At 34.1% G+C, this 14,792-nt stretch overlaps 2 protein-coding genes across 2 annotated transcripts; both read right to left on the bottom strand.

The window, feature by feature from the left end:
- Positions 1–2,297, bottom strand: LOC132610642 (glycine-rich RNA-binding protein 10-like). The gene is made up of 2 exons (XM_060324960.1): positions 2,130–2,297; positions 1–577 (listed from the first exon to the last, which is right to left on the bottom strand). The coding sequence occupies exons 1-2, from the start codon at positions 2,245–2,247 to the stop codon at positions 180–182; spliced, it is 516 nt and encodes a 171-aa protein (XP_060180943.1). The 5' UTR covers positions 2,248–2,297; the 3' UTR covers positions 1–179.
- Positions 2,298–11,802: 9,505 nt separating this feature from the next.
- Positions 11,803–12,999, bottom strand: LOC132610251 (glycine-rich protein-like). The gene is made up of 2 exons (XM_060324564.1): positions 12,845–12,999; positions 11,803–12,196 (listed from the first exon to the last, which is right to left on the bottom strand). The coding sequence occupies exons 1-2, from the start codon at positions 12,942–12,944 to the stop codon at positions 12,003–12,005; spliced, it is 294 nt and encodes a 97-aa protein (XP_060180547.1). The 5' UTR covers positions 12,945–12,999; the 3' UTR covers positions 11,803–12,002.
- Positions 13,000–14,792: the final 1,793 nt, after the last annotated feature.

Genomic DNA, 14,792 nt, shown 5'->3' on the forward strand with positions numbered 1-14,792 from the left:
TTATCACACGACACACCATACTATAATTAACAAATTAAACATTACATGATGGCTTTTATATCACAATTCTTACAAGAAGTTCTAGTTGAAATCAAAGCAGCAAGAGGATTAATTAATACTGATTACATATTTTCCATTACAGAAGTTTAGTATATATAATATACTGCTCCACATGATGATCAGTTATGAGGCTTAGCTTTAGTAACTTTATGCATTGCCTCACTTTTGTATGGGCAGCATCTATAGCAAGTATAGTTATTGCCTTGGCAGCAACCATAGCGGCAGTATCTTCCACCACCACCGCGGCCACCACCACCACGTCCGCCGCCAGGGTATCCACCACCGCCGCGTCCACTGCCAGGGTATCCGCCACCTCCACGGCCTCCACCTGGATATCCGCCACCACCACGGCCGCCACCGGGGTATCCACCGCCACCGCGGCCACTGCCAGGGTATCTGCCACCTCCACGGCCGCCACCAGGATAACCACCGCCACCACCAGGGTAACCTCCACCACCGCCAGGGTACCCGCCAAATTGGGCTTCATGTACTTCATTCTTGTTATTGGATTTCTTAGCTGCATGCATCAATATAATTGTGTAAATAAGCATATTATTCATAACAGCTTTATTCATGTAATTATTTTATGGGCTGATTTTTTTATACTAACTCTGAATTAGATAATTAAGCATTTGCTTTAATCCATAACATTATATAGATTGCTGATTATATTTCCTGCACATTGCTGAATCTAGATGTAAAATTTGCGTGTTTTGAGTTGAGAGAATGTGTTCTAAAAATGAGTATTTAATTCTGTCTATTCATGTCCCACGTAAGTTCATTTCTACTTGATAATAATAATTCTACCGAACTCGAGAACCCATGCTTAGATCCGCCACATATATTATTTCAGAATATTAAAAAAGAGTTACATGCTAACTGTGAAAATAAAGGATGATTATTTGTACTCCTTATCAATTTGGTATCATCAAAAGTTGTGATGGACTGTGTTCGGATTTGCCCTAAATTTTCTACAATTTTATCATAATTGTGTTTTTTTCAAAAAGATTTTTTGGTGGAAAAAGTTTTCTTTGTGAAACAGGATTTCTATGCTTTTCTCGGAGGAGAAGTTTTGGACTTTCTCTTCTCATAAACAACACAATAGCATCCACAATGTAGGCATTAAGAGAGTTTTGTTTAGGGGGAGATTGTTCTCTTCGTAGTTCTTAATGCTTTCTTTTAAATTAGGTTTTTAATACGTAGGTCACTTGATCAAACCATATTAGATAGAGAGAATACATAAAAAAATCCTGTACTTTGCATGTTTTTTCAATAAGACATGTGTACTTTCGAAAGGTCCTATTACCCCCCTGTACCACTTATAAATGTAATAAATGCACACTTCTGACCTAGTTTGGCAAAACGTGTGTGTGCACGCTCTGTAGGAGCGTGACGAAAAAATTTGGGCTTCAAAGAAGCCAATCATATTTTGCCACGTGGCTGCCCAAACTTAAAAAAAAGAATGTTAAGTTTTTAGTGCTGTTTTTTTCCGCATTTTTGAGCTGTTTTTGGTGCGGTTTGTGTTGTTTTTGGTGCTGTTGAAAATTTAACGTTCTTTTTTTTTTAAGTTTGGGCAGCCACGTGGCAAAATATATTTGGTTTCTATGAAGCCCAAATTTTTTCTTCACGCTCCTACAGAGCGTGCACACACACGTTTTGCCAAACCAGGTCAAAAGTGTGTATTTATTACATATATAAGTGGTACAGGGGGTAATAGGACTTTTCGAAAGTACATATGTCTTATTGAAAAAAAATGCAAAGTACAGGGGGATTTTCATGTATTACAATTGTAAGCTTCCGCATGACGCCCTGATTATTTCGATCCCCACAGACTGATGGGTGTTAAGTTCTCCTCCATTCTTGATTATAAGTTTTAGGTTCGGGCCCAGAGCCGCCTTTGGTAGAAGACACTTTATTCCCAAGTTGGGATTTCTCGGTGCAAATTGGGATTAACTGAACCTCAAAACGAGTACCGAACACCGAATAAAAATATCAAACAAGTAAAAACTTGGTAAAAATCATGATCAGCTAGCATAAATAAAAAAGGAGCAATGGATCAGGATGCTTACATTCAGCCTCTTCTAAATTGGTGGAAGTCTCGGCCAACTCCCTAGCTACAACCTCTGAGCTTATCATTACATAAATGGCCAAACAAAGGCCAAGTAACAGAAATGCCTTGGAACCCATTTTTTCGTACCCAAGCTTAGCTATGATACTTGAAATTAAAGGATGAAGAAACCAATGTATAATTGGTCTCTATTTATAGTAAGTTTTGAATGCATTACAAATTGTAGGGGACGGGCATTACCGCATTAGGTGTGAGGGGACACGATCACACGGGTGCATTTATGCAATGTGCTGTTGGCAGGTGAAGAGAATGAAGAATTCACAATTCAGCTCACTAATATTATTGACATAATTGCCTGAACTTCAAATTAAAAATGTCTAGAGTTCAAGCAAAAATAACTAAATTCAGCCACATATGATGGATGAAATTCAAGTATTTCTATCTAAGTTCAGAGAAGATGACTGAATTCCAGTCATATATGAGCATGAATTTTAGGCAAACTTATCTGAACTTCAAACTAGAATGACTGAAGTTTAGGCAAAAATGACTAAATTGAAGTTCAAGTATTTCTACCTAAAATTCTGGCAAAATAATTGAAGTTCAGCTAAATGTGTTTGAAGTTCGGACAAAAATAACTGAACCTCAACCATCTTTTGCATGCTTGAACTTCAGCCATGTCTAACTTCAAAATATCTGAAGCTGAGGTTTTGTCAAGCCTAACTTCCGAAATGCGTCAGACGCTACATGTCTGAAGTTGTTTCAAAGTGGATAGACTTTTAAATTTTTTACGCATTTCGGATATGACATGAATGGCCGATAATCCCAAAATTGGTATATGTGCACGTCGGCCCTCTGTTAGGCTTGCCAAATTGCAAATTAGCTAACTTTATTCTAAGATTTCTATTGTAAAACCATTCATCCTAATTAACCACAATTTCTTAAGTCGGGAAATTTTGCAAATTCTTAAAATGTAAATAATAAGTTACGTTTAAAGGTCATATAGAATCTCGACAGCAAAGTAATTTTCAACCGTATTTGTGTGGGTTCATTATCCATTAATGGTTAACCACCCGTCTAAAATTCCTCTAAAAATTTCATTTTGGTCAATTTTGAATAAAATCAGCTGAAAGGGGAGTCATTTTGCCTTCTTTAAAGAAATTTAATTTTCTTTAATTACACGTCGCAAACATATACAATGCAATAAGAATTATTGACAAAATTTCTTTCACATCCTATAAGATCTTCAATATCCTTTTGGCAGCAAAAGTAGACGACGGCACGAGTGGGGAAATTGTCATTAAATGTTGATGTATTATCGGATTATCATGCAATAAACTAATAGCTAGAAATACAAATTTCCTCAACTTGTATAGGACAACCTTATCTTGATCGTATCCTCCCCACTCCGCCCCCCATCCTCTGCCTTCCACCCACCCCACTCTATCTCATTTTCGTAATTTTTTTTTAGATTATATATACATATTTGTAAACTAATATTTCTATTTACTTATTAAACATCAAAAAGAAAATAAGTTTAGTCACTAATTTTTTAGAAAATATTTTTTGTGGAATTTCTTTTTCATCTATACCAAACACATGACACTTAATGTTATAAAGTAAAGAACGGTGTTGTTGGATTTATACTTCAACCTTCAAGAATGTGGTAAGTTTAATTTCTTTTTAAAACCTAGGTTACTTTTAGATATTCAAGAATGGTGATAAGTTTCGGCTTATTATTGGTCTTATTACTCCAAAAGGAGGTCGGGTTCAATCATCTACTTCTTCGATCTATTCTATCAAAGGTGATTATTAGTTTTTTATTGGCTAATTATCGTTTTGTTGCTAGGAGCCAATTACGCAAATTAGAATTTCTTGAAATTCTTGAATTCGTTCATGAATTTCTTGATCCATTCTTTTCATTCTATCTTTATTTACCGTTCTTTTATTTCTTTTTGTTTTTTTAGCTTCTGCATGTTTATTGACCTCTCTAAAAGTTTTAATTTTTTTTTCTTCCAATCTTCGGATTTCTAACGCGGTTCATATGTCAATGTAAAATGCAACAAAGTGAAAAGATAAATCGATAAATTGGGAGAAAATTTGGAAGAGTCTGACAGCTTCTAAAACCCAAGTGCATAGTTGCTATTGCCGACGAATAAAAGCATGAATGACTTATTAGTTGACTTATTAATAAACTTATTAATAATGCCAAGTGGAAAAATGACGAATAGTCACTTATCAGTTGAGTTGACGAAAGCCTTCTTAGACCGCCACCCAACTACCCGCTGTTACTGTTCAAGCTACCAAAAAAAATACACACACATTTTATTTTTCATTATCAAAAAAATACACACAAACATTTTATTTTTCATTAACGTGTTCGGTATCCACATTGAAGTCCAATTAAATTCAAATTTACGCTGAAAAATCTCATATTGAAAAGCAAATTGCTCTCTAACAAAGAGAACTATCCGTTATATAAGGCTCGAACCCAATAAGACATTCTTTTCATTAAAACCAAAAACATTTTACTATAAGAATTTCACGAACCCCTTTTTAAATCATCTGCTAAGTATCTGATTAATAATGTGCTTAGAATTTGCTTTATTTTACTTGTAATGATTGTTCCAAGTTTAAAACTATTACATACTTTCCCTTTATTTCAATTTATACTTCTTATTTTCTCTTTTTGTCGATTTTAAATATAAATGTCATTTTATATGTTTAGTACTAATTCCGTACCTACAAAATTCCACATGAAATACTTAAAATCACAGAAGATTAAAAACATCTTGGTATATTACATACAATTTTCATTTAAAATCACAAATTCAAAAGTTTTTCTTAAATTTCGTGGATATGAAATTAATGACCTTTTTAGACTTGGACTCATGAATGCACGTGGACGACAAATAAACTTATAGAAAAATATGTGGTTTTAAAAGCTAAGGCAAGAAAAATCACAATCAATCTCCGTATGTTTTTTTTTTTTTTTTTTTTTTTACAGCAGTCTACCGTGACTCAGATAGCAAAACTCAACAAAGTTGCCCAACATTGGACTTGAAAACCAAACCTAGAGTGACTTGTCTAAATACCCTGTCACCGATTCGTGGGTACGTTTAATTTTATGACAAGGACTCTGCAAAGTGACTTAGTATCTTTATTGTTTTGACAAACTAACCTGACACAAATGGACAAAAGGACTACACAAATGAACCTCTCAAACCTGAGAAGGTGGGGCCGAACTCGAAGAGAGTTGCCTACGTATCTCACGGACGGTGAGAATCAGGCTCGCGTAGTTCGTATAAACTCAAAAAAAAAAAAAAAAAATGGGGATGATATTTGACCTCCTCTCTTTTCTTTTCTCTTTTTTTTTTTCTAAAAAAAAAATGACCCAAAAGTCAGTGATATTTATCTCTCTCAAACCCCCTTGGTTATCCTAAAGCCGGTCAACAATCAGGCACCTTCCAAGTATATTACAATTAGCACATTGGATGCACATGTTGGTCTGATAAAAAGGTCACCTGTCCTAGTCAGACCCGGCCCCTGTGCCGAGTCCCGCTAAGTCAAATGCACGTGATGCAGATAAGCGTAGCCTACTAGGGATATCAGTTCTGCGTTTTCAGTTTTGCTAGGTTTAAGACCTAATGGCAAAGGTGTCTAGACTGAGTCACCCGAGCGGACAACTCGAGCCGGGGAGGGGCAATACTGTCGGTAGCAGTGCTATTCCGACTTCATTGCTTATCCTGTCCCGCCTAACATGTGTGACTAAAATCCTCCACCGGGCGCCAAGACGCTCCGGCTTTATCTTGACAGAAAGTTAGGATGCATAACTGCATTCCTGTGCCCGTGTGTGAAGTGTTTCAGAGACTCAGAAGGGTGCGCGAGAGAAGGCATTTTATAATACAGTTCAACAATATCAAAGCGGTAATTGAGCGGCAATTAGCACATTAGGCCAAAAACATAATAAATGCAAATAATAATAATAATAATAATAATAATAATAATAATAATAATAATAATAATAATAATAATAATAATAATAATAATAATAATAATAATAAAAGCCAAATATAAGGCAATATCACAAAGCTCGAATTCTGGTTACAATCCCCAGCAGAGTCGCCAGAGATGTCACACCCTTTTTGTTCCCCCGCGCTATAAACGCGCAAGTTTTTATTATTAAAGGGTTTTTCCATTTGAAGTGACGGTTTTGAAAAGGGATTATTTTAGTTACAGAGTCGCCACTTGGAATTGAGTTTTGGTGTTCCAAGCCACCTTATGAATCCCTAATCAAAAGGAAATGACTCTTTTATTATGGTCCGCGAAAACAGAAGACCGGGTAAGGAATTCTGTTGACCGGGGAGAAGGTGTTAGGCATTCCCCGAGTCCCGTGGTTCTAGCACGGTCTCTTTATCGACTTATACTTAGCTTAAATCTATTTTGGATAAATTATGTTCCCGAGCCTTGATTTTCTCGTGCTTTTATTTATTGAACTTTTTACTTTACTTTTTTTTTTTTTTTTTGTCTTAACTCGGATGCGTAACCGCATTCCGGATCTTTTAAGCGTCTCAAAATAAGATGCATAACTGCATTCTTACTCGAAACAAAATTAATTATTAAAAAGAGTTCGGCCAAGGTACGTAACCGCATCCTTGAGTTATTAGGGTGTCTCGGAATAAGATGCATAGCCGCATTCTTAATCGAAACAAACGTCTTAAAACGCGCCTAAAGCTCGTCTAGCGTTAAAGGCAATTATTTGTCTCTAAAATCCGAGACTTAAAATTATTTGTTTTTCACTCTTTCGAAAACGGGTTTTGAACCATGTTCACAACCCATCTCACTCCCTTACAATTGTTTTTACCCCTCTTTTCTTTTATGCTTAACAACGGGATTTGAAATAAATTCGCATCCTATCTCGCTCATCTCACAATTAATAAATTAAATAATCGGGCCTAATATGTCATTGCTGGCCCAATTAATGATAGTAGCAAAGACCTAAACTTATTCTTTTCTTATCCCAATGCGCGATCAATTCATTCTTGAAGCCAATCACTGCCAACTAATATCGCCTAACTATGTATATTTAAATATCACGAATTCAAAAAAAATAAGAATTCCAAGTAAAATAAACTAAAAACACTTACTGTCTAAGACACTTAAGGATCAACCAATTTTAGATCATTTCATTCAATAAAACAAACAAAACCAACTAAAGTTAATTAACTTCTTGAACAATGCATCGTTGTCCCAATTCAAACTAAAGAAACCTTGCTGCCAAACTTTAACATCCAACTAAGCCCTTTTTTTTCGTTTTGTTCCAATACCAACTTAAAAAAAAACTAATGCTTTTAGAATATTTAAAACCAAAATGACACCCGTTAATCAGTCCCCATTTAAACAAATGCAGCAAATTTTGTTTACAAATAAAGTATAACAGCATGCCAAGAATGATGAAAGCATAAAAGCAAAGTGGATTAAGGCATGATATATAGCATTAAGTAGACTAAAGAAGAAAAGATTTGGACATTTAATGGAGTAAAACCTTCTTCAATATTGACCAAAAAGCATCCACCTTTGTTTACAAATAGCTGAAATGGACAGCAACTACTCTTGAATATAGAAAAAGGGAGAACCTTTACCCCAAAAATTCGCCGACGACCTCGAACCCCCTTGAACCTCACCGGAAAACCAAAACAGTGTTTGCCGTAGTGTTTGGGATTGCTTTTCAATTTTTTTTTTTTTTGTGTCGGTAAAGGAGTGATTCAGGGTGGTTTACATGGTACTTCACAGTGCTTTAGTGCTCTATCTATGGAAGAAGAAAAGCTTAACTGAGAGGAAAATTAAAAAAAAATGAAGAAACATGAGGATTGCGGCTGATGATTTTTGGTGGTGGTTGTTAATGGTGAAGAGAAAAAAAAAAATGAAAGAAGATGATGATAATATATATATATTATTTTTTTTTTGTTGGATTTTCCGGTGATTTTTTCGGCGAGGGGGAGGAGTTGTTCACGGTGGTTTGTGGAAAATTTGAAGAAGATGATGGATGATTTGTTTTTTTTTTAAAAGGGTGAGCTGCTTATATCGTCTCTTGGTGTACTGAGTTTTCTTAGTTTTATATCATTCTTGGGTACACGTTTTAGCTACTAAAAAGGAAAAAAGAAAGACCTCATGCGGCCCCTCCTTTTTTCTTTTGTTATGGTGGCTGTAGGTTCCTATATTCTAGTTTTTTTTTTTTCATTTGTTTTTGCGGCTCAATCCCCTGATTCCCTCATATGCCTCTCGTTTTTGTATCATTATCTGTATTGCCCTATATAAAAGTAATGAATCCCCTTTTGTCACGTGTTCATGTGGTCCCCTTTCTTTTTTTTTATTTTTTTTATTTTTTGTTTTTCTTTATGTGTGACCCCACCCCAACAATAATATTCCCTCAATTCACGTGAACCCCCTCCCGTTTTGTGATAAGGTTTGTTATCAAATTTTGTCATTTTTTGATGAGGTGGTACAATTCTATTTGTTCATTTTTATTTTTTTTTAAATGTAAAAAAAACAAAAAATATTTAATAACTATTTCTAGATAACTAAAAAAAAAAATACTCTTAAAATAAATAACTGGCTAAGCAAAATTAAAAGCTATAAAGCATATTTTTGTAATTTTTCTTTCTTTAAAACACAAAATTTATACTTTGAAAATAGCGAATATTTTTTGCCTTTTTTTTCATTTTCACAAACAAACCTACTCAAAATGAAATAGAATAAAACTAGCACGTCAAAATTAAAATTAAAAGAAATATTTAAAACTATAAGATGAAACACACGGGGAGGGTCAAAATTACGTGTCTACACTAGATCCTTCCCTAGATCAAATAATGTGATTTTATTAGTTAATAATTTAAGTAAGACTATTATTTAATAACCGATTATATAATAAATGTATGCATAAAGAGACACATAATTTATATATTTTTATAAATTTTGATATAAAAACGATTGCTGGCTCACCGACTATATATCTTATGCGGCACAAGACTTAAAATTGTGAGTAATTGGATGATTGCGTGGTATTTAGAGCAAATTTATTAGTCTCATGCAGTCACTCGACCATTGTGAAACTTTGGAAGAGAAATTGTTTTCTTTAAATTGAAATTTTCCGACCTGAATTTGAATTAATCAGCGCCAAATTAGATATTGCCTCCAGTGTGAATAAAATAAAATATAAGTGAAATATCTAAAGTCTTGTAAAATCTCAACCGTAAAACACTTCCAAATTTATTACTATAATTTATCTTGGTCCATTGTATCCATATTAATGGCTAACCATTTACAAAACTTTGTTCGTAGAACACGTCAATATGACCATGTGGCTTACATCCACGTACCGACCTATATATAAACAAAACGTCACAAAAAAAAAATGTACGGTAACTATCAAAGAATATGAAATTGAAATAACTTAAAAATAATGAGACAGGTATACACTATTTGGTTGCATAGACAAAAATATTTTCAGTTAAATAATACGATATTTAGTATTGCATAAGAAAAAAATGATCTCGGCGTGGCAGGTTGCTAATGGTGCGGTTACGAAGAATGACAGAGTTTCGTACACTTCAATAAAAACCTCTCAATGAAAAATAAAACAATATATGTATATAGAGCATATGTTCAATTATTAAAGTTTATTAGTATGTTTTCTTTTTTATATTTTGCTTATTTCTTAGTAAATTAAAAATTCTAATTCCACCAGTTTTCATGAGTACTATTTGGGATCGTTTGGTACGCGGGATAAGGTGAGATATTTCAGGATTAAATTTAAATTGTGTTTGGTTGACTGGATAAATTGATCATCTCGTCAATTAAACACCGTATAAATTTAATCTCAAACTTAATCCTGAATATTCCACATTATCCTATTAAACTTTATATTATTATATATTATTAATTTTATCCCACTTTTCAAATGAGATAAATTAGTCAAGAATTATAATCCCGAGATTCCTTAGCCTAGTAACTAAACGACTCCTTTCTGAAAGGCAAGGGTTGAGAAGTCACAAGTAAGACCATTTGACTTTTTCAGCTCACATGATTAGTCTTTGTCACTTATGCTTTAATTGATTTTCTTTGTAATTATATATTAGGAAATATACAAGATATGAACAGTTCTGAACCTGCGTTGTTTGTCCTTTTCTTTCTTTTTCTGATTCTTTTCTTACTTTAAAATACAAGGAAAATTAAGCATTATGGAAACATTTTATCACAATATGATATATTAATATTTGTACAACAAAACATTACATGACTAACCATTCATAGCCAAATTAGATATTGCCTCCAGTGAGAATAAAAATAAAAAATACGATATTTAGTATTGCATAAGAAAAAAATGATCTCGGCGTGGCAGGTAGCTAATGGCGCGGTTATGAAGAATGACAGAGTTTCGTACACTTCAATAAAAACTTCTCAACGGAAAATTACACTTATAGATAAATAAAACAAATATATGTATATATAGCATATGTTCAATTATTAAAGTTTATTCGTATGCTTTCCTTTTTATATTTTGCTTATTTCTTAGTAAATTAAAAAATCTAATTCCACCGATTTTCATGAGTACTATTTGGGATTGTTTGGTACGCGGGGTAAGGTGGGACATCCCAGGATTAAATCTGGGATTAAATTTAAATTGTGTTTGGTTGACTATATAAATTGATCATCCCGTCAACCAAATACAGTATAAATTTAATCCCAAACTTAATCCTGGATATCCCACAATATCCTATTGAACTTTGTATTATTAATTTTACGGAAAAGGCTCAAATATGTCATCGAACTATCGGAAATGACTCATTTATGCCACTCATCAATAGTTTGGTTCATTTATGCCTTCGAACTATCGAAAAGGGCTCATTTATGCCACTCATTAATAATTTGGCTCATTTATGCCATCGCCGGTTATCAAAATAATTCATTCATGCCATTTTTTATTAACCCCAGTTTTACAATACCAGATATGACACGTGGCCTCCAACTAGATTATGGTTGTGGGTGGGTTGGGTGTAGGTTGAATTTTTTATTAATTTGGGATTTAAAATTGGGTTGGTTTAATTAAACGACGTAGACCTCTAATTGGAGGCCACGTGTCATATCTAATTTTGTAAAACCAGTGTTAATGAAAAATGGCATGGGTGAGTCATTTTGGTAACGGGCGATGGCATAAATGAGCCAAATTATTGATGAGTGACATAAATGAGACATTTCCGATAGTTCGATGGCATAAATGAGTCAAACTATTGATGAGTGACATAAATGAGTCATTTCCGATAGTTTGATGGCATATTTGAGCCTTTTCCGTTAATTTTATCCCACCTTCCAAGTGGATAAATTAGTTAAGAATTATAATCCCGTAATACCTTAGCCTACGAACTAAATGACCCCTTGTGAGAGGCAAGGCTGGTTGAGAAGCGTTTGATAAGTCACAAGTAAGTGACCATTTGACTTTTTCAGCTCACATTATTAGTCTTTGTCTCTTATGCTTTAATTGATTTTCTTTGTAATTATATATTTAGGAAATATACAAGATATGAACAGTTCTGAACCAGCGTTGTTTGTCCTTTTCTTTCTTTTTCTGATTCTTTTCTTACTTTAAAATAAGTGGAAAATTAAGCATTATGGAAACATTTTATCACAATATGATATATTAATATTGCACAACAAATTAAAACATTACATGACTAACCATTCATAGCAACTGAATGACTTTATTCATACTTGTTACAAGCAACAGGTCTAAAACAGCAAGATTATTACGATCTTCCCCGGAGCCCGCGCATAGCGGGAGTTTAGTGCATCGGGCTGCCCCTTTTTTTAGTTACTCCAATTAGTTGTGAGGCTGGGCTTCAGTGACTTTGTCCATGGCCTCACCTGCATAGGAGCAACACTTTTTGCAAACATGTTTGTGCTTTCTGCAGCAACCGTGACGGCATCCTTTAAGTTTATAACCATAATGTCCATCACCGCTAACGCCATTGTATCCGTTAACGTGTACTTCATTCTCGTTATCCGGTTTCACCGCTGCATAAATTAGTTGTGAAAATTAAACAAACGCGTGGGTGGCCTCTGAATTTAAATTTCTATTTGAATGTCTTTCTAAAAAAATTTAATTTCAACATAACATATTTAAGACCAAGGGTATCTTTGGTATTCTTTACATACCTTTAATATATTTTAACAAGATTGAAAAGTTTTATGGCATATTCTTAAACTTCATGCATTATGCGTAGTTGTAACTAAGACATATAAAACAAAACAAAAGAAATGCATATTAATTAAGAGTCATATTCAAGCTAGCAAGTGAGATTTTAGATTGCCCGCCTAACTTTCGTAAAAACTTACAAAATTTTAGATTATTTAAAGAGATTTTTAGACCATGGTCTAAAATGTACATAAGTAGCAAGAGCAATTAAAAAAGGTCATTTACTACTCTGAAAAAATGAACCGTTCTTCTCTCATCATTTGATAAATGATTTAACTTAGATATATATACTCGTAATATAAACACTTTCCGTATATTTGAACATGTTATAGTTAGAGGAAAAATATGTTCTCACCTTCCTTAATTCAAAATAATCTTCTATTTTGGTCCAGAAATTTTCGTTGGTTTTCCTTTTTTGAAACAGCTGTTGTGAAAGTACAAAGGGAGAAATTAAAAGAAATGCTTACAGTTGGAAGTCTCAGCCAACTCCCTAGCTATAGCCTCAGAGCTTATCATGAAAAAAATAGCCAAAAAAAGGCCAAGAAACAGAAATGTCTTGGAACCCATACTTTTCCTTCTTTGTTTAAAGCTTATTTTTATGATACTTAAAATTGAGGGATGAAAATACTGGTACATTCTTGGGCTCTATTTATAGTAAAAGTAAAAGATTTGAATGCATAAATAAAGAGAAGCGTAAAACTAGGTGGTGTGAGGGGATACGTACGGGGTTGCAATTATTATGTGGACCAATGAAACTGAAGAACTTAATCAACAAGTTGTAGCAGGTAAAGAGTGTTGATTTTAACAATTGAGGGATCGTCTGGTTGCTCGTTAGAAGTGTATTATTCATTTATTAAACGGAAAAGGATAAAAAATACTCCTCAATTTTGAAAAAAGGACTAAAAATATCCTTCGTTATAAATTTGGGTAAAAAATACTCCTCCATAATTAAAGTTTTCAAAAATATCCTTCGTTACGAAAGCCATGCCAAAGATTTAAAACCCTCATTTTTAGCACCAATGACCACCTTCCTGAAAAACACTTCACTTTTAAAACCAATTGACCCAACGACACAACTTTAAAGCATGTAAGCAACCTCATGATCAAGAAATCAACATTTCACCACTCTATTGCTAATTATGTGCCCTCACCAAAAGAAAGTAGTTCATATCTCTCAAGAATCACATATGTTTAAATCAATGGACATAAAATCAATAATTACGCTCACTCTCACAAAGAATATCACATGCAAAGTACGACGTACCATAGGCTTGCCCGTAGTGTAACCACTTCACTAATACAAGTAAGATGAACAATAGGATCAAGTATTACTTCGAGGGTTGTAATGTAGGATAAGGGACGGGTAGAAATTATTTGGATAACAGTGACTGACCTCCCTAAGCACTTTAATACAAATACTTCTATCATTCTTGCACAATTTCTTTATTAGCCCTTATTCAACACCAACCAACCTTTAAATTTCTCCCAATTCACCCATTTTTCTTTGTTTAAGCATCACTCTTTTAAAAGTCACACAAGTTAGAAGGGAAACTTTTTCGCTGCATTTTTCTGTCTTTTTCAGATTTCTTTCTTTTCTGTCTTTTTTTTCTTTTCAATTCCCAACTAACAAGTGAATTAGTTCTTTTCATTCGGTGCTCCCATAGTCTTCCTAGATTACAATTAACAACCACTTTCCCTTTTTCGTTCACATCCCAACTTCCATTATATATGCAAATGATTAAAGTGCTCATAGAGTATTTGGATCAAAAATCAAGTTTTATAAAACGAAGGGGTAAAGGCTAATTACTGCTATCAACGAAAAGGCTAAAGGCTCAAAAGGGTTAACTAGGGTACTATTTACAAGTTGGTAGGATAAACATTTTAGGATTTTTTGTGACTAATCAAAGAAACGCCTCTATCATTCCTAGGCTCAACCGAACTTCATTTCGCTTCGCGAACACACAGGGCAAGTTCTAGATGTCAATACTAAACATGGATACAAATGCAAAACCTTACACACACATGGCACACAATCAACATAAGAGGGATCCGGTTGTCCCTCGAATTAAACAACAATAAATATCAACAATGCCAAGTGGGTCATAACGAGTCAAACAAAAACAATTTGCAAGTGCTTTCAAGAAAAGTGATACAATTTCAAGGCATGCTTTCACAAAAATAATAATTAAGATCACTAATATGCCAATACTTCACCTAACCCGTGCACCTAGCATTTGAATACGCCTATCCTAAGGACTTATTTTCCCTCAAGCAGGTTGTCATCCACCCGTCATCAGGAAAAGCCCTTTCTATGACTATAAAAGAACAATCTACCTATGCCCGGTTCAAAGGCCTCCCCTTGGGAAAGAACTGAAGCCATAAGAAAGCCAAAGGGGGTGGATGATGAATGCCTAC

The sequence above is a fragment of the Lycium barbarum genome, chromosome 9, assembly GCF_019175385.1.
Source record: "Lycium barbarum isolate Lr01 chromosome 9, ASM1917538v2, whole genome shotgun sequence".
Classification (NCBI taxonomy): domain Eukaryota; kingdom Viridiplantae; phylum Streptophyta; class Magnoliopsida; order Solanales; family Solanaceae; genus Lycium; species Lycium barbarum.